This window comes from Nycticebus coucang, chromosome 24 (genome assembly GCF_027406575.1).
Source record: "Nycticebus coucang isolate mNycCou1 chromosome 24, mNycCou1.pri, whole genome shotgun sequence".
Lineage (NCBI taxonomy): Eukaryota > Metazoa > Chordata > Mammalia > Primates > Lorisidae > Nycticebus > Nycticebus coucang.
The window spans coordinates 25,085,982-25,106,165 of record NC_069803.1 but is presented as its reverse complement, the minus strand read 5'-3'; the positions used below and the strand labels follow the sequence as shown (position 1 = coordinate 25,106,165).

General features: G+C 44.0%; 1 protein-coding gene across 4 annotated transcripts in view; it reads right to left on the bottom strand.

The window, feature by feature from the left end:
- The window catches only part of DOCK5 (dedicator of cytokinesis 5), a 197,573-nt gene that overhangs the window by 135,991 nt on the left and 41,398 nt on the right, over positions 1-20,184 (bottom strand). For 2 of the 4 annotated variants that reach the window (XM_053578247.1, XM_053578249.1), the window contains exon 2: positions 4,389-4,472. In XM_053578247.1, the coding sequence (XP_053434222.1) occupies positions 4,389-4,472 (84 nt within the window). Of the gene's footprint in view, positions 1-4,388; positions 4,473-6,565; positions 6,722-17,313; positions 17,431-20,184 lie in introns of those variants that run through there. The other 2 variants (XM_053578246.1, XM_053578248.1) reach the window with 2 other exon arrangements.

Here is a 20,184-nt window from a genome sequence, read left to right as displayed (position 1 = left end):
CCTGAACCCCATAAATGCATCAATGTACACAGTTATGATTTAATAAAAAACAATTAGAAAAAAAGAGATGCAAAATTTAAAAAAACAAAGGCAAGACTGAACCAAAGGCTGGTTCAGTCTTTGAGCACTTGTGTTCCCTGATCAAGTCTCTGAAGGCAATTCCCTCTTGGGGAGCTAGAGAGAACGGGCAGGCTATAACATCTCGGTTAATTCTGCTCTCCCTCATCCTTTAGAGACCGGTGAAGTTCACACATGAGGTCAGAAGAAGGAACTAGGGAGCAGAAATGAGTGACAGACCCTCTCTCACGTGGGCTGCGGTCTCCTGTTTTGGAGCCACAGCTCAATCGGTCTGGCAGCGTCTCAAAACGTTCAATATAGAGTTACCCTAGCACCCAGCAATTCCACGCCTGGATTTCTACCCTAGAGAAATGAAAACACGTGTCCACACAAAAACCTGTACGTGAATATTCACAGCAGCGATCTTCACAGTAGCCAAAAAGTCTACTTGTCCGTCAAGTGAACAACGGATAAATAAAATGTCATATAGTAAGATGAATATTATTTGGCAATAGCAGGAAATGAGGTACGGATGCCTGCTAGGATATAGATGAACCTTCAAACATCGTGCGGTGTGAAAGAAGCTGGTCGCGCAAGACCACACACCGCGTGATTCCATTTACATGAAATATCTAGAATAAATAAATCCAGAGAGGCAGAGAGTAGATTCGGGGCTGTCTAGAGCCAGGGCAGGAATGACTGCTGATGGGGACAGAGCTTATTTTGGGGTGACGAAAATGTTCTGAAAGTAGACAGTGATGACGGCTGCCCAACTCTGTGTGCAGTGTACTTAGTAAATGGTATTTCAGTTACATCTCAATAAAGGTGTAATTTAAAAACAAAAGCTGAAGCAATGACTAAATCCTCCTGCAACGTGCAGGGGGGCAGGGAAGCATTGACACCCCTTTAGGGTCCCCCATGGGAGGGAAACAACAGCTCTGCCTTGGAATCCCAGGTGTTGTGGAAGTGACCTCTGGTCCCTTCGATCTTTACAGCAGCTTTCTTTGGGCTCCTATTTTCTCTTATTCATTCAGCAGCTAGGTAGGTACCAGCCCTGTAGACAGAGAGGCAGGTTTTGCCGTTAAGGAGCTATCCCTCTCAGAGAGCAGTCATTCAAGTACAGGGCAGGAGACAGGAAAAGGAGATCCCTAATTGGGGTTCTGTTGTGGCGGAAAAAAGAATTTTTCATGTCTGGGAGGACTCATGTCCACGCCGGAAAAACACACAGAGATCTGGCATGCACATATCTCAAGGGCAGGGTGGGGATGGGCGTGCAGAGAGAGGAAGCTGACAGACACAAAGCCCTGGGGCCACGACACGGTGCCAGCACCGTCCTTAAACCCCGTCCAGCAGTCCTGTGGGTGTTTCCATTTTGCTTATTTTTTCAAAGGAGGGGGCACCAGTTATTACTCAGCATTTCCACCGTGTTTCATGTTGGCAAAGCCCCCCTGCCCTCGCCTAGTCCTCAACTGCCTGAAATTTGGAATTTGAGGATCCAGCCAAGCACTCGAAATACTCAGCAGATACAAGAACGTAGGGCGTCTAGCAAGGTAGGCACCATCTGAAAAACTAATCCCATAAAGCGAACACTACTGAAAAAACATAATCCCATTAATAATCTGTCCGCCAAGCCAATATGCCACTTGGTGGTTCATCAACTTGGTGAGCCCAGGATGCAGATTCCTATTCTCAATCTCCCTCCCCGTCCACACCTTGACATGCGTCCACTTTTAAAGAACAGGCACTGAGGTCCTTCTCTGAAATCTAAGAGTTCTATGGCTGACATAGCAAATATTTTTATGGCAGCAATTAGGAAGAAAACTGACTTCTTGTGCGTGAACCATCGTACTGAAGATGCAATTATGATGAAGTCAACCTTTTCTTTATGATTGTCAACTGGGTCGGCACTTCCTCCAATTGTTCTGTTGAGTGAACTGCAATACACTGGCCGCAGGTGAGTTTTGGACTTTTCAGACTCGAGTTTATGACATTTGAAGTGGATGCGTTCCTGTGTCTGTGCTTATATTTAAGGGTAGTGGTTCGGTGGCCCCTAGTAGTGCTACCTTCTCGCATGTTCATTGGCCAACTGGAAAACTACTCAGTTAAGTACAAATAATGAGCACACTAAAAATTACTACTACTACAAACCCTAACAAGATAAAGTTCTTCAATTCATCATGTCAAAAAATATATACTGGGGTCACATATAAATGAAAAAAGAATTTCAATGATCTATGTTTAAAACATCATTTACTTTACTTTAGGTCAACTCTCCATTCTTTCCTCCTACACACCACAGGACAATTATAAAATCTTAGCAAAACAACACACACTTGGGCGGCGCCTGTGGCTCAAGGAGTAGGGTGCCAGCCCCATACACCGGAGGTGGCGGGTTCAAACCTGGCTCAGGCCACAAAAAAACAAAACACAGACACACATACAAGACAGTTAATACAGCAATGAAGAATTATGAAGTCAAGACCTGAAAAAGACCAAAACTAAAAGTATCCAGCCCAGCATTTGGAGCTATCTGGGGCATCTGCTGATTATCCCTGAATGCCTAAGAACAAAGGAACATTCCCGACAGCCTTCTGGGGTCTAGAAGATAAAAACCAATGAATTGGCCGTAATTTTAGACAAAAGCACCAATGAGTTGGCCGTAATTTTAGACAAAAATAGAGTAAGGCCTAATGCATTACTACAGATTGAGACAGTGATAAAAGGTTTACAAGTTGGAACTGTGGGACATAACCTTTCTAAAATTGTAGGCACCCCCAAACAGCTCTCAGAACGCAAAAAGCAAACAACTGACATTATTATAAAAAGACACAGACAAACTACAATCACAGCGGAAGGCTGAACACAGCTCTATGAGTAACAGAAAAAGCAGGAAAAAAAGTTAGCATACAACAAATTTGAAAAATGACCAAGAATTGGAATCTAATTATCATAGGTAGAACTTCACACCCAGTGACCCTTAAATATATATTCTTTCCAAGCCTGTATGGAAAACTTAGAAAAATTAAACATATGCTTTTCATTTGTACAACAGGAAAATAAATGTATACCCAAAGAGGCCACAGTGGATTAATGTGTCCCCTTGACAAAGAGGTATGACTTTGTGAGGTCAGAGAGGACTCTGGTTTTCATAAGCCAAAGGTAAGCTGACCGTCCTGGCGGCTTAGAATCGGTGTTTGGCTGGGCCTGAGATAATGAGGATGAAAGGAGCAGAGAGAATGGAAAGGGATGAGTACACAGCAGGCTCTGTCTCCTACCTGCCCATGGGACCTATACAGTTGCACTGAGTTGTGCAGAAGGAGAAAAAAGAATAATGTGAAACCCCGACCTGCCAAAAACCAAAGGGAGGCAGCAGTAACAGCAAAGTCCTCTGTGCAGACAGGCAGATGGCTCAGCTTTGCTATGGCCAAACTCTGCCTCATTCCTCCTGCTTCCCTGCCTCTCGCCTTCCCCGACCTGCATCACCGTGTCCCATCCTAGGAACCTGCGTGGGATCCTGGTGGACCACCTGTGCCATTCCACCATCACAAGCACTTCCATGGGAGGCTGGACCCCGCAAATGCAGAGTCCCCACTAATTCTGCCTCACTTCCCACTCATTCCTGTGCCAACCTTCAGAGAGCGTAACTGGGCCCTGAAGATTGTGCTTGGCTTTGACCCTGAATTTCATCGGCCTGACTGCGCTTTATTGTGCTCTGGGGGTTCGGGTTAGAAATGTGGCTACGTGGAGGAAGCCTCCTCCGAGGATTCAGAGCACCTAAGTTGAAGCCAGAGACCTGGGCTGGGCGCAGACGTGCCGCCTGCTCTGCAAACAGGCAGTCCTGAGCACTGCCCACTCACAGGTTAACCGAACCACCGCCCTCGTCCGACCTACTTGGAGGCAGCACACAAGCAGCTTTCTGGCCCGGCTGCAGTCTTGGCCTAATTCTCTGAATCGCTGCAACACCAGAAAGTCTCTCCCTCGTGTTTTCCCAAGTGCCTTTCCGTAAGCTAGCTCTGTCGCTGACACTTCCCAGTGGCTGGGGCAGCGTGTGTGCCCTTCACACGTCCACACGACGCTGGCGTCTACGGATGTCTGTGCTCTCGTGTTCCGCTGGCTGACCGCTTCCAGCCTTCCGGCTAAGATCAAGTGTATTCAGTTGGCTGTTCTGTCACCCTCAGAACAAAACTCTGTCACCTAACTGCTTCCTGGACTTTCACTAGCACTGCTCCAGGAAGTAGGGTGTGTCATGTTTACCCTAAGTGCTTTATTAATGAGCAACTTCCATCATTTCCTCCCTTGCCCCGGGCTGGCAGAGGGCCGGCCAGACTCACCCTCGTACATCTCCAGGATGTGAACTGTGTCGCCGATCTGCAAGGAGAGCTCCACATCTTGAGAAGCATTGTAGTTGTAGATGGCTGGAAATGAGACATGAAGGGGAAAATTAGAACGTGTGGCACTCAATAGAACATTCGGGGTTAGTGAACTGCGGAGCCAACAATTTCATAATTTCATGTGACTCACTCACTGTGAAGCAGAGAAGGGACCCCCATTCCCTCCATGCAACACACAGATGCAGTGAATGGCTGCTCACCACTGAGCTGATGATCTGTAGAACATGGGTGGGGGGCATTTTTCGGCTTCCCCGACACAGTATTTGGTGGCCCAAAGGCCACGTGTGAGTCCCATCTACCTCCCTCGCCCCCACCAGGGACAGACAGTGCAAGGATGGTGCCCTGCCCCAGCCCGTGGCACCTAAGGAACCAGGCAGCCTCCACACCTCCCAACCACAGGGACCCCAGCCACCCCTGAATTCAACACTGGCAATGGCTGCGCCAGGGTGTAGAAATCAGGAAACTAGCTCACAACTCAAAAGGAAGAAGATAACCCAATTATAAGATGGTCAAGAGCTTTGAATAGATATTTTACAAAAAATTACATATGAATGGCAAATTAGCACACGGTAAGATGTTCAGCACTGTTATCATGGGGGGATGCAAATTAAAGCCACAGTGAGGTACCCCTTCATACCCACGAGAATAGCTATGATAAAAAAAAAAGGAGCGCGGCAGACGATTGGCAAGAATTATGGAGAAACTAGAACCCTTAGACATTGCCAGGGGTGGGAGGGGATGTAAAATGATATAGCCCTTTCTGAAAACAGTTTGGCAATTTCTCAAAAAGTTAAACACCAATTTACCATACAACCCAGCAATTCTTTTTTTTTTTTTTTGTAGAGACAGAGTCTCACTTTACCACCCTCAGGTAGAGTGCCGTGGCGTCACACGGCTCACAGCAACCTCTAACTCTTGTGCTTACGCGATTCTCTTGCCTCAGCCTCCCCAGCAGCTGGGACTACAGGCGCCCGCCATAACACCCGGCTATTTTTTTGTTGCAGTTTGGCGGGGGCTGGGTTTGAACCCGCCACCCTCCGCATATGGGGCCGGCACCCTACTCACTGAGCCACAGGCGCCGCCCCAAACCCAGCAATTCTATTCCTAGGTATCTACTAAGAGAAATGAAATGATATATATACATATGTCTACACAGAAAGTTTATGTGCATGTTCATAGCTGAAAAACGTCTCACCAAAAGATGTCCACATCAAATCCTGGAACCTGCACATTATTAGCTTACATGGCAAAGAGTTGATGAATTAAGGACCCTGAGAGAAGCAGTCTCTCCTGAATTATCAAAGTGGACCTTAAACGGTGTAATCACATATAATCTTAGGAGAGACACAGATTTTGAGTGATATACAGGACAGAAAACAACAGGGTGAATATGGAGACAGACATCAAAATGATGTGCCCTCAAGTCATAGTAAGACTCGATCTCAAAAAGAAAAAAAAAAAAAAAGCAAGGAATGGAATCTCCCAGGGGTCTCCAGAGGGTAACAGGCCCTTCCACACCTTGATTCCCACATTCTGGTCTCCAGAACTGTGAGAGAATAAATTCTTGTTTTAAGCCATCAAGTTTATGGGGTTTTGATCCAGCTGCCACGGTAAAGCACTACGGTATTCACAATAGACAGAAAATGGAAAGACTTCATCTACTGACGGAAGGACATACAAAAGACGGTACCATCCGTGCAATGGAACACAACTCGGCAATAAAAAGGGAATGGAATACAGACATGTGCCACAATGCAGAAGAACCTCGAAAACAATTATGCTAAACGAAAGAAGCCGGATGCAAGAGAGCACGTAGTTTATAATTTCGTGTATTTGAAATGTCCAGAATAAGCAAATCTACGCGGGACATGACAGCAGATTGTATCAGTTGCCAGGGGACGCAAGTGGGAATGTTGACTGAGAACAACATACACCAGAGAGCTTTGGAGGAAGAGGGAAAACATCACAAAACCAGACTGTGATGATACTGACACAACTCTAGAACTTTACTTAAAAATCATGGAATTACAAACTTAAAATGTGTGAGCACTTCAAGGAAGGAGGACTTGGAGATTTTTTTTTTTTAAAAAGTAGATCGATTTCTTGCCTTTACTCACAGTGATTTGCATCCTTCCTGGGAAAAAGAACCAGTTGAGAGGTTCAGCTCCAGCCATTCATGTGATGATCCACAGGGCATTTATGTCAATGCTCCCCATCTCTGCGTGTCTGATGAGCACATGAGGATGGTCACTCCATCCCTCCGTATGTCCCCCAATCACAGAAACAAAATCCAACTCAAAAAAGAAAACCGTTCTTATCATCGCCAGAGGCGGGGGCCCCATGCTCTTCCCTGTGTTCCACAGCTGCAGTGTGGCCTACGTCACAATTGATTTGCAAACAGGAAAGAGCATGTCCCCATCCCTTTGCAAGTGTCCTCTCCTATATAAGGAAGTCATCCGAACGGTGTTGTTCTATAACGCTGGCGCAAAAGCCAGGACAAATAATGTTGGAATTTATTTTGCTATTGAGTTTGGTCTCGATATCAGTTCCAAACAAGGACTGGCTGGTGAAGCAGCTTAGCAGAAACTGTACAAGACTCAGAAGCAGAAGTTAGCTCCTGATGCCTAGACCTGCTCATGGGTCAGTGGCCACAGCTGCTATTCCACTCAAGTTCCGCTCCTTCATCCAACTGCTGGCTGACTCCAACGTTTTGCTTGCTAAAAGTATGTCTGGTTTTCTGCAGAAAATGTAAACTTCACATCCTTAACACTTTCTAGTCCCCCATTCACGGCCTTCTGCTGACATGGTTCCTTCCACCGGCCCCACTCTCAGACAGAAACAGGAAGCATGAGGTCCCCGGGTCACAAAGCGCTCTGTAATGACCAGGCTCCATCTCTCCCTGCTTCTTAGTCCTTGGGAAAGTAAGCAGATGCTCTCAAAGGCAGCACCTTGCATTGGTATCTCTACGCGGAAACACTGACCAAGGACTTACGGAAAGAAACACCCATGCACACACATGCACAAATGCTCACACACAGACGGACATACATGCACACAGGCATATACACAGACACACATGCACAAGTGCTCACACACAGACGGACATACATGCACACAGGCATATACACAGACACATGCACAAGTACTCACACACAGACAGACATACATGCACACAGGCATATACACAGACACACATGCACAAGTGCTCACACACAGACGGACATACATGCACACAGGCATATACACAGACACACATGCACATGTGCTCACACACAGACGGACATACATGCACACAGGCATATACACAGACACACATGCACATGTGCTCACAGACATACATGCACACAGGCATGCACATGTGCTCACACACATGCAATACACATGCACATGCACCAGAGACTTGTGTGTTTCCTTCAAATCTAGGTCCCTAAACCTGACTCAAAATGCTCGAAAAGTTGTCCCAGCCTTAATATCGGTCTTGGTCTCCACCATGTTCCCCATTCCAACCCCTTCTCCACTCACGACTGGTATATTCTCCCTTAAATCCCACCCTCACCCCAGGGTTTATCCACGCCTGCAACAGCAACCTGTTTTTGTTTTCATAACATTGCGCAATTAAAATCAACAAACGACTACTGGCTGCCCACTACCTGCATAGATTTTTCTTCTCTGAAATCCCACAATTTTTCCTTTTAGTACAGTTTCGGTTTTTTTTTTTGTAGAGACAGAGTCTCACTTTACCATCCTCGGTACAGTGCTATGACATCACAGGACTCACAGCAACCTCCAGCTCTTGGGCTTCCGCCATTCTCCTGCCTCAGCCTCCCGAGCAGCTGGGACTACAGGCACCCGCCACAACGCCTGGCTTTTTTTTTTTTATTGCAGTTCAGCCGGGGCCGGGTTTGAACCCGCCACCCTCGGTATATGGGGCGGGCGCCCTACTCGCTGATGCACAGACACCGCCCACAGTTTGGGTTTTTAATCACAGATAGGCTTGTGTAACTGTCTGCCAACAATTAGAAGGAAAACTCCCACAAACAAGGACCTGATTGCGCGTTATTTTTGTGTCACTCTTAATAGACCCAATGTCACAATAATGACATTACAAAAAAAGACCTTTGGGCTTGGCGCCTGTAGCTCAGCGGCTAGGGTGCCAGCCACGTACGCTGGGGCTGACAGGTTCCAATCTGGCCCAGGCCTGATAAACAACAACTACAAAAAAATATATATCCAGGCATTGTGGCGGGTGCCTGTAGTCCCAAATACTTGGGAGGCTGAGGCAAGAGAATCAGTTAAGCCCAGGAGTTGGAGGTTGCTGTGAGCTGTGATGCCACAGCACTCTACTAATGTGACACAGCAAAACTCTGTCTCAAAAAAAAAAAAGACTTAAAAAAAAAACAATATTTAAAAAAAAAAACAATATTTTTATATTATATACCAAAAACTATATGTAGATTATCTCTAAAAATTCTACTTTTATAATATACCAAAAAGTTCAGTTATTCCCCACTGCTTCCCCAAACTCAAACACACTTCTGCTTTCTCGGGAAGAGGCGGCTGTGGTCTCTCACCACTCAAAAAAGGGAGACTAACGGTGGTGCCTGCGGCTCAGTCAGTAGGGCACCGGCCCCATATACCAAGGGTGGCAGGTTCAAACCCAGCCCTGGCCAAACTGTAATAAAAAAATAGCCAGATGTTGCAGCGGGTGCCTGTAGTCCCAGCTACTTGGGAGGCTGAGGCAAGAGAATCGCCTAAGCCCAAGAGTTGTAGGTTGCTGTGAGCTGTGATGCCACAGCACTCTACCGTAAGACTCTGTCTCTACCAAAAAAAAAAAAAAAAGAAAGAAAAGGAGACTATCATGGATTCGCTAGCCACTTTCTGTTTATCACAAAACAGAATCTGCTTTTCCAACCTCAGCTTTCAAAGAGGTTCAGTAGGAAGCACATCCCTTCAGCCCTGCCTTTCACCAGAGTGAACAGTCACTGCTCAGAGGTTTGCACAATCTGTTTCACATCTCTGGGCAGAAGTGCAAACGAGATTTCCAATCATTTACAGCCATCCTCCATCCTTTCCAAGTCTCCACTTTGGTCATGTGCACTTAATACACTTCTATTTCCATTCTATTTTATCATTTGACTTTATGGACAATGTATTTTAGCAATTGTCCGAAGTGGATGCCAGGTGCCCCGTTATTTAATGAGGAAGCTGAGATTCAGCCAGGTTAAACCCAGCTTGCAAACAGCAAAGCTTTTACCAAAGCTGGTCCGTTCACCACATTAGACCAGCCTGGTCCCTAACGGGGACAGCATGCCTGGAATGCCCCAGAAACAAAGAGCCTCGATTTCTCTCATTAAATGAGACTGCTACTTGCAAAAACAAGCTTTATTGTAAAATCAGTGACTGGCGATCAGCTTGCCAGATACGTAGTGCCATTTTGAGAACAGGAATACAATGAATGCACTTAGTGGGCCATATTTTCTCCCTGAAATGTGAATAACTGTTATATAGAAAGGAGGAAAATCAAGGAAAACCTTGGAGTTAACCACAAGGAAACGTAAGACACCACCTCGCCACTTACACAATGTATGACCTTAGTCTGGGCTTCCATTTCTCATCTGTAGCATGGGGCTGGCTCTCAAGTCCCCTCTGGATCTAACATCTTCCAATGCATTGGGGTAATAATAAGAGGAGAAAGAAACATGTGCCATTTTCAAACAAACAGGCACCACCACAATCTCTTGCTTTGACTGAAAAAGTTAAACAAGTAGAAAGAATTGCTGTGCGTGCATGGCTTTCGTTGGCCACTGTGTGCAACGCTGGAAAAGACAAATTGCTGGAATTCTTCCCTAAGCAGCTTACTGTTTATAACAGGAAAGTATAATTTTGCAGAGCCAAGTAGACAAGACAAAATAGTTTGCATTTCACTGAATCCTTGATACGGTTCCTCGTTTTAAACCAGGCTTATATTGAGAGAAGAAAATTGAAGACCTGGGATTAGGCCGTAGGAAAAAAACAGAACGGACTTATTGGCTGCAAAGTAAGCATTGGTTTTGACAATGAAAAGTCTGTGGGCCACTGGTAATGAATATTTCTAATGAATGAGATTCTTTCACGAATCCGCTAATTACAATCCTCTGAAGAGTAATGAAAACACTACATTTTTTATGAGTCATCTGATAGAATCTACAAAAGAGGGATGTAGCAAAGCGTAGAGCGAGGTCCTAAGTGGTATACTATTTAGAGTATTAAAAAGACGATTAGGCTTGGTGCCAGCCACATACACCTGAGCTGGCGGGTTCGAATCCAGCCCAGCCCGCCAAACAACAATGACGGCTGCAACCAAAAAATAGCCAGGCATCATGGCAGGCCTGTAGTCCCAGCTACTTGGGAGGCTGAGGCAAGAGAATCGCTTGAGCCCAGGAGTTGGAGGTTGCTGTGAGCTGATGCCATGGCACTCTACCCAGGGTGATAGCTTGAGGCTCTGTGTCAAAAAAAAAAAAAAAAAGACGATTAAATGGATTCTTTTCCATTATTATCTTGACCAGCTATTACTTCTACAAAAGCTAAAGAGGCATAACTGATCTTTGATGGGCATCTCAGCCTTAACGCAGTGTTCCAGAAGGCCAAGAGGATTTCCATTTTCTTTCCCTCATTAATTACATTATTTTACAAGGATTAGAAGATCATATTCAGGCAGCGCCTGTGGCTCAAAGGAGTAGGGCGCCGGCCCTGTATACCAGAGGTGGCGGGTTCAAACCCAGCCCTGGCCAAAAAAAAAAAGACCATATTCAACAGTAAGTATGAAACCAAGAAGTAAAAATCTGTGGCCCTAGGCTGATGATTGTAAGTAGATTCCAAACCAGTTTTTCTGCAACGAGATGACTATTTGTGGCTTTTATGCTCAGACCTCTCCAGGCCCTGGGGCTATCAGGTTGGGACTTGTCACCAACGGTGAGAAGAACGGGGAATATGCTCTTACAAGACTCCTGGCTTCATTTTCTAGATCATTTAGGAGAAGAGAAGATATCATGACCACTTTATTGCTTATTATTTAGAATTTTTTATCCTAAGGATTATACATATTTGAAGATGAAAGAAGTAAATATCTTGAACTAGAGAAATCTTTCTCAGATGTAAATTCAATTATCATTTATTGATTGACTCACTGGGAACAAATGATAACTTAGAAGCTGCCTTATTTACATGAATGCGAAATTAAATTTACATGAAATGTTTAAAGGAAGAAAGCGGAAATAAGGCAATTCAAAAAATTACAGAATACAAAGCCTATGCTCTATAAATACAGGAAGTTTTTTTTTCTCCCCACAGCTTCCCCATCTAAAAAAATGGAGGCAACAGAGTATTCTTCATATGGTTTTATGAAGCTCACAAAGGATAATTTGTGCAGAGTCCCAGGCCTGTGACTAACACCTGGTAAATAGTATATAAAGGGCACTCTCCCCTCTCCTCCCTCCCCTTCACGCCCTGTCCAGCTCCCCACTTTGGGTAGGGTAGCACCTAATATCCTCATAGATGGATATTCCCCCTCCATCCATCCATGACCCAGTGAAGTCAGCCAATGGAAGCTGAACGGGGAAGGACTGTAGAGGTCACAGAACAAGTTAGCCTCTCAGTCCTTCCAAGGTCACAGTTGGCTGGACAATGAAATGCAGGTGCCCTTGAAGAGAGCAAAGCAATTTTACTGTGAGCAGCTAAGTACATAGCTTCTCCGAGAAACAGCAGCACCAGAGTCGGGGGACAGTCTAACACATTAACCATTTCCTTGCTGCCTCTTTCAAGAATGTCTACAGTTAGCTCAACTGAGGAACAAGTGCATCTCTTTAGAACAATGGTCCCCAAACCTTTGGCCACCAGGTACTGGTTTCATGGAAGACGATTTTTCCACAGACCACTGGGGGGAAACGGGGGATGGTTTGGGGATGATTCAAGTACACTGCATTTATTGCACGCTTTATTTCTATTATTATTAACGACGTTGTAATATATGATGAAATAATTACACAACTGGCTGAATCAGTGGGAGCCCTGAGTTTCTTTCCCTGCAATTAGACAACCCATCCAGTATTTGCTGTAGCTCCTCACCACTAGCATCACAGCCTCGGGTCCAGCTCAGAGCATCAAGCATTAGAGTCTCATAAAGAATGTACATCTCAGATCCCTGGCATGTGTGATTTGAAGTAGAGTTCGCGCTCCTGTGAGAATCTAATACCACCCACTGACCGGACAGGACGTAGAGCTTAAGCGGTGACGCAAGTAATGGGGAAGGGCTATAAATACAGAGCAAGCTTTGCTGGCTTGCCCACCACTGTGCAGCCCCGTTCCAAACAAGACACAGTCCAGTACCAGTCCACAGCCCAGTGCTTGTGAACCACAGATACTGAAGGCCGTAGATGCCCTTGATCACCCTTGATTTGTATGTGACATTACAGATACACATTCTAAGGTTACTCATGCCTATAACTCTAGTTATCAGCATCTGTTCTTTTCAAGGAATCTCTCAGGACGCAGAATAGGAAAAGTAAAAGAGAAACAAATTTGAGGGCAACTACAGCAGGGCTTGAATGATGAAGGAGAAAACTAGCCGGGCCAGAACACCTTCCCCCAAGCCAACCAGATGTCCTTATCAGGTTCTTCTTGGTAGATGCATTTATTAAATAAAAATCAAACAGAATCTAAGATACATGCTAGAGACTTCTGTGGAAACTAGAAAAAACATTTTTTTCATGAAACAATTTCATTCTATCGCCCTGGGTCAAGTATTGTGGCATCACAGCTCACAGCAACCTCAAACTCGTGGGCTTAAACGATTCTCTTGCATCAGCCTCCCAAACAGCTGGGATTACAGGCGCCCACCACAATGTCCAGCTAGTTTTAGAGACAGGGTCTCACTCTTGCTCAGGCTGGTCTTAACCTTGTGAACTTGGGCAATCCACCTGCCTCAGCCTCCCAGAGTCCTGGGATTATATATAGGAGTGACCTACCACGCCTGGACAAGAAAAAGGCATTTTTATATAATAATCAAAAACGTCCATGGCTATTTTCTGCCTGCATACATGAAGCTGGACATAACACATTTCACCGAGATAAGGAATGATTTCCGACCAGCCTGCAAAACCCACTAATTTGAAAACCTCAACCTGAAAATGAGGCCACAACAGCTGCTGCTTTTGACCTGAGCGTATTTGTCAGCAGAGCTTTCGGTGCCAGGTCCAAGGACGAGCTCTGCCCGATTCCCTTAATCCTTTGATCTCCCATCCTGTATTTGCTGCAGCTCCACAGCAGTCTTAGAATGCATCTCAACTTGAGATATGGTATTACATGTACCAGCTTCTGGTCCCACTGAAACGGCAGTGAGAAACAGAATATATACACGTGTGGTCAGCAGGGAAGGGAGACCAAAAAGAGCCAGACAGCCACAGAGAAGCCAGAAGTCCAGGGAGCCAGGAAATCATTTGGTTAAATCTCCTTGTTTCATACATGAGGATGGGCCCATCTCTGTTGTGAAAGGAACATTTAATTCAACTGGATAACAGGCCAGGTCTTCTAGGGCAGGAGGTCTCCTCTGCCATGGGTTGGGGTGTGGTTTCAAACACCGGGCTGTGTCTGGGAATTTCCAGGGACTCCAGCTGCTCGTAGGACCCAAGGAAGTAGGAAGCTTCTGTCTGTGGGTCAGAGGTGGGGCCTATTAACCCCCAGCTGAGCTCGATATGTAGACCCTGAAGATTACAGGGCTGTTCATCCTAACTGTCTGTGTCATAGGAGATTCTAGAAAGCTGAGGGTGACCTGACTGTGAGGGCCATGACAGAGGATCAGGTGGTGTTTGCAGGGCGCCTCAGTCCTGCCTATGGCACAAGAAAAATGGAGTCATGGAAGAGGGGGGAAGATGCGGGAGAGCTGGTTTAGGAAAGAAGTGTAGAGCTTGGCTATAGCTTGTTATAGAAATCAACAAGGAGATAGCAAGACAGCTGTGTGTGTGTGTGTGTGTGTGTGTTCACTACATGTAAAGGTTTTGAATATTTAGATAAATGTGGAAATCATTACAGAACAGATAATTTTTAAAGCCACAGTTCTGTACAAGGCCAACAAGAGTGTGGGTAGCAAATAAATATATAAGAACATGAAAGTTTGCGCGTGTGTGTGCGCGCGCGCACACGTGTGTAAGAATGAGAGATGTAGAAGGAAAAAAGTGACAGACCCAGGTGAAACAAAATTATAGTCATGTCAATGTAAGATACTATCAAAGGCTTGGCCACAAAACCCATCATCCTGAACTTCCACCCAAGTGATTTAATCTTTTCAGGCTTCAGACTCCTCATTAATAAAGTGAACTGCTATTTTTCCTACCTCTTATAATTATCATAAGAAATGACAAGACACATAAAAAGGAGTGATAGATGGTAATGACAGTGGAACCAAGGTTTTTCAGTATAAAAGACAAGCACAAAATCAAAAAACTTAACTATGGAATAATCTATTTGAATTGGAAATATCAGGATGAACCTAGGGCTCTCGCCAAACTTGAGCCCACTGGCACCTGATTCTTGATTTCCAGCTGCCCGGACTGTGAGAAATAAAATTCTGTTATTTACAAGCCACCTTGTCTACCGTCCTTTCTCCTAGTAACCCCCATGGACATGAGCCAAACTGGTCCTTGACTGAAAGCTGGGTTGATCCTGGATAGCACAGCTTAAATGCCAAATCTGGAAAGAATAAAAGTTTCCCAAAAAACGTAATTGCATCCCAGAACAGGGCTGAAACTCCCAACAGGATAAAATTCGCAATGTCTGCCATCTGGTTCAAGATCACCAAGCATGCAAAGAGGAAGGGAAATATCATGAGCACTTAGCAGAATTTTAGAAAGAATTTTGGGAAAAGACCCAAAAATAATATAGATCAGGAAATAGAACAATTAATTTAATTAGATTCAATGAATTTAATTCAATTAATTTTATAATAAATTTCACTTTATATTAAATCATACTTCTAAAGTTAACAATGAAATCGGTGGAGGAATAAAAACAAATGACCAATTATCATTTCTGCAATGAATGAATGGATGAATCGAATTAGCAAACAAATAACTATTTTTTGATAACAAATAATAATCAAATTAGTAATACATATAGCAGAGGGTTTGCTCATCTGTATCTGACAGTTGCTTCTTCTCAAAAATACAATTAGTTGCAATCCATTTAGTGCAAAGATACAGAAAATTCTTCTCAATTTCATTTCTCTAGTCTGAAGAAAGGGAAATAACAGTATTTCGATGACTTAATTTTAGAAGAAATGAAAAATCTAAATTTCACAGATTGAATTTCATGAGAATCACGTTACACTAGTTTAAAAAAATTCACCTGAATGCCACGTTCTTATCAAATACACTTGAAAATAGCTAAGGTAGAGTGGGAAAGTTTTACCGTTTCAACATGCCTCTTGAGTTATCTCCAAAGCTGTAAGATGTTTGGGGCATAGGTGTTCCTTAAAAAGAGAGCATGGTCCATAAAACAGAACAACCCAACTTACAACACAATCTAAATGTTCATGGGGGAAAAAAAATTTTCCAATCCAAAAATCTAGGCTTGCTTGTTTCCTAGAGTTCAAAAATAAAAACCACTCTAAAAAGTAGTGAAAAATATATTTCCTTTATGTTCCGCATTATCATATTATATTTTATTTCAATATAATGAATTTGTGGGTAAGCTCTGGCCTACGGTAACCGTATCGGCTCCAAATAGAAAAGTGTGGCAGTTCCAACTTCTGCTGCTTGTCTGGGAGCAGAGGAGGGTAGGATCTTGTATCACCAAAGGACACACATTTTACGAGTCTCAAGTATCACACACATCACATCCCCACCCCCCTCCCTGTCCCAGGTAAAATTTTTGCACAATATCAGGGAACAATAGAGGTAAGGAGGAAAAAAAAAAAAAAACCCCAAAACTTAAGATGGATTTATTTTAGCTAGATGACTACAAAGTCATCTCAGAGTCGCTGCTTTCCATCTCTGCTCCCAGCACCTTCATTTTTCCTTCCTCAGCTAAAACTAAAATTGCCACACTTGGGTGTTGACTGTTCCCCTTGCCTCTGCTCTCTTCATGCAAAAAAATGTGACAATAACAAACACATCACAGGCTTGTTGTGGAGATTAAACAGCACCGCTTTAACCAGTCTGATGAAAATATTTCAAATTGTATGTAAAACCAGCACATTGCACCCCATGACTGCATCAATGTACACAGCTATGATTTAGTTTAAAAACAAAAACATAAACAGCACCGCTACAATACTTCCCATGGGAAGAACTAGCTATTGTCGGTGTTCTCCTGCCATTCAACAACTTTTTGAAAACTATATATAAAGTCTCATGCCCCAACTAAAAAATCTTCCAACAGCCCCCCTCTTTTGTACTGATGTTATGACTTAAAGAACTTTCAAAACTCATGCCTGAGTCTTTTTTTGCAATCTCCTTCCTTGCTCAAGTAACCCTCCATGCTTTCCTCCTTTGGAACCAATCCTATTTCCATAAATTCAATTTACAAAAGGCTAACTCAACCGCAAGCTTGCTCACATGAGCCCAGCCTTCGATGGGTCACAGCACTCCGCCTCGTCCAACTAATTTAGAGTTTCATCAATACAACTCACTGTGTGATGTGACCTCCTCAGGTCCCTTCCTGGAGCTCCATGCAAAGTGGCATCCCTACAACCATACTGTGGCAAGGTCCTAGGAGCCGTGGTCTCCCTGACACAGAGTCTCCTGAAGAGGCCTTGCTCAGTAGTCACAAAACAGGACCTGTATTCGTAGCTTAGTCTCTGCCCACCTAAATCCTAAGACTTCCCCCCTCTTACCGGAGTATTTCTGGCAGCACCCGTTGATCAGAGAATGTGCCCAGATGGGGACACGGCATAGCTCCCTGACAAATAGTGCTGAGTCCAGATTTTCTCCATCCTGATAGTTCTCTGGCCCTTGGAAGGAATTGCAGGAAGGGTAAAGTTAGTTGCCTAATCTTAAAACCATTTTCACCCTTCTCAATTCCCTGCCATTTAACAATATTGTCATTGTTACAGAATCTCATTCTTGCCATCTTGTTTCATGCTTTCCATGTTCTGGGCTTTCCTTCTTGTTGATCTTCTGTTTTGGCCTTTTTTTGTTGTTAATTTCATCTCTTGCTCTGTGGATTCTGGTTTCCTTATTTTCCCCCTTCTGGTAATTTAATAAGGTCATTCTCTGTAGAGAGAGGCTTTATTTGTACTTGACCAAAGTTGGAAACCACCCAAAGGTCCTTCCACAAGAGAATGAATAAACACATCCCTACACTGGAATTCTACTCAGGATGAAAAAAAACAATTACAGTTACATGCGACACGGATGAGCTGCCATTGAACTCTACGAAGCGAAGGAAGCCAGATGCAAAGGGAAACAAACATACTGTGTGACTCCATCCATATGACATTCGAGAAAAGACAAAATCAGGGGAGGAAGACGGATTACACCACCAAGTGGCAAGGGGAGAGTTTGGGGATGGAATTCTGGTGATGCTGAGAGCAACATGACTAGGTTTGTAAAAATTCGCAGAACTATGCACTAAAAAAAAAAAGGTTGGGTTTTACAGTATGTAAAATATATCTTAATTTTATTTATTTATTTAGAGGCAATTTCTCGCTCTTTTGCCCAGGCTGGAGTGCAGTAGCCTGATGATGGCTCACTGTAACCTCCAACTCCTGCTTTAGGTTCCCAAGTAGCTGCAGTGACAGGCACACACCAGCACACCCAACGAATGTTTTACTTTGAGGCCAGGTGTGGTGGCTCACGCCTGTTATCCTAGCACTCTGGGAGGCTGATGCAAAAGGGCTGCTTGAGCCCAAGAGTTTGAGGTTGCGATGAGCTACCAAACACGGATGGTACTGCACTCTACCCAGAAGGAGAGAGTGAGATTCTCCAAAAAAAAGTCAAAAAAGAGATGTTGGTCCAGGTGCAGTTAAAAGAGAATGTAGATGAATACAACCTTTATGGAAAACAGTATGGAGATTCTTCTTCAAAGAACGAAAAACAGACCTAGCTATTTCACTACCACCTAAAGGAAAAAAAGTCATTGTAATAAAAAAAAAAAAAAAAAGACATCTGCACCTGAAAGTTTATCACTACACAATTCACAACTGCAAAGAAAGGGGATCCACCTAAATGCCCATCAGCTGCTAAAAGGATAAAGAAAATGTGGTGTACACAAATCCATTCTTTCTCTCAGCCATAGAAAAAGAATGAAATAGGGCGGCGCCTGTGGCTCAGTCGGTAAGGCGCCGGCCCCATATACCGAGGGTGGCGGGTTCAAACCTGGCCCTGGCTGAACTGCAACCAAAAAATAGCCGGGCGTTGTGGCGGGCGCCTGTAGTCCCAGCTACTCGGGAGGCTGAGGCAAGAGAATTGCTTAAGCCCAGGAGCTGGAGGTTGCTGTGAGCTGTGACGCCACGGCACTCTACCGAGGGCCATAAAGTAAGACTCTGTCTCTACAAAAAAAAATGCACATAAAGAACTCAGTGAACTTATAGACACATGAAGGGTATTGGGAGTTAAAAAAAAAAAAATGAAATAATGTCTTTTGCAGCAACTTGGATGGAAGTGAAGACCATTATCCTAAGTGAAGCATGTCAGTATGAAAAAACAGACTCCAACAGAGGAGCGTCCTATAGCTTAAAGCAGTGTAATAGACCTTAAAAACTAAGGACGGGGGAGGGTGGGAGGGATGAAAAACCTATTAGGTACAATATGCCTGTTTTGATGACAGGTACACAGACAGGCCCGGTCTTCTCACAGCCCTCGGAAGGAAGCAACCCTGCTGATACCTTTACCTTGAACGTCTGGCTCCAGAACCGTGAGAAAATACATTTCTACTGTTTAAGCCGCCCAGTCTTTGGTACTTTGTTCTGGGGCTCTAGCAAGACAAAAGGAAAAGGGCTAAAATGACCTACCAAAAAAAAAATTGTTTACATAAATTGGAGTACATCCCCACTATGAAATACTACATTGCCTAGATGAAAAATGAAGTATACTACAGGTGTTGAATTAGAGATAAGTTATTGGTAAGATGTCCATAATTTTTCCTAAGTGGAAAAAACATGTACTGTAATATCTAAGTATTTCAATGTTCCATTTTCATTAAGTAAATGTGTTTCAGAAGCGCAGAAAACAGTCTGTAAGCCCAGACTATAATTGCTAATGTGTGCTTAGAGTACTGGAGAGACCATTATCTAACACTTTTTAGTTTGGTTGACAGTGATGAGCATATACTATTTCTTTGATCATAAAAAACAATTTTGAGGTATATAAATATATATACACAAAGGATTATATGTAGTAGATTTAAAGGTGATCAGAACCTCAACTCAATTTTTTTTGCAGGGGTGGGAGACAGAGTCTCACTTTGTTGCCCTGGTTAGAGTGCCGTGACGTCATAGCTCACAGCAACCTCAAACTCTCAGGCTCAGGAGATTGTTTTGCCTCAGCCTCTCAAGTAGCTGAAAAACTATAGGTGCCCATCACAACACTCAGCTATTTTTAGAGACGGGGGTCTCACTCTTGCTCAGGCTGGTCTTGAACTCCTGAGCTTGGGCAATCTACTTGCCTCAGCCTCCCAGAGTGCTGGGATTACAGGTGTGAGCCACCACGCCAAGCCTAAATTTTTTAAAACGACTGACCAAAATGGTTTAAAAGTTCAGAAAAAA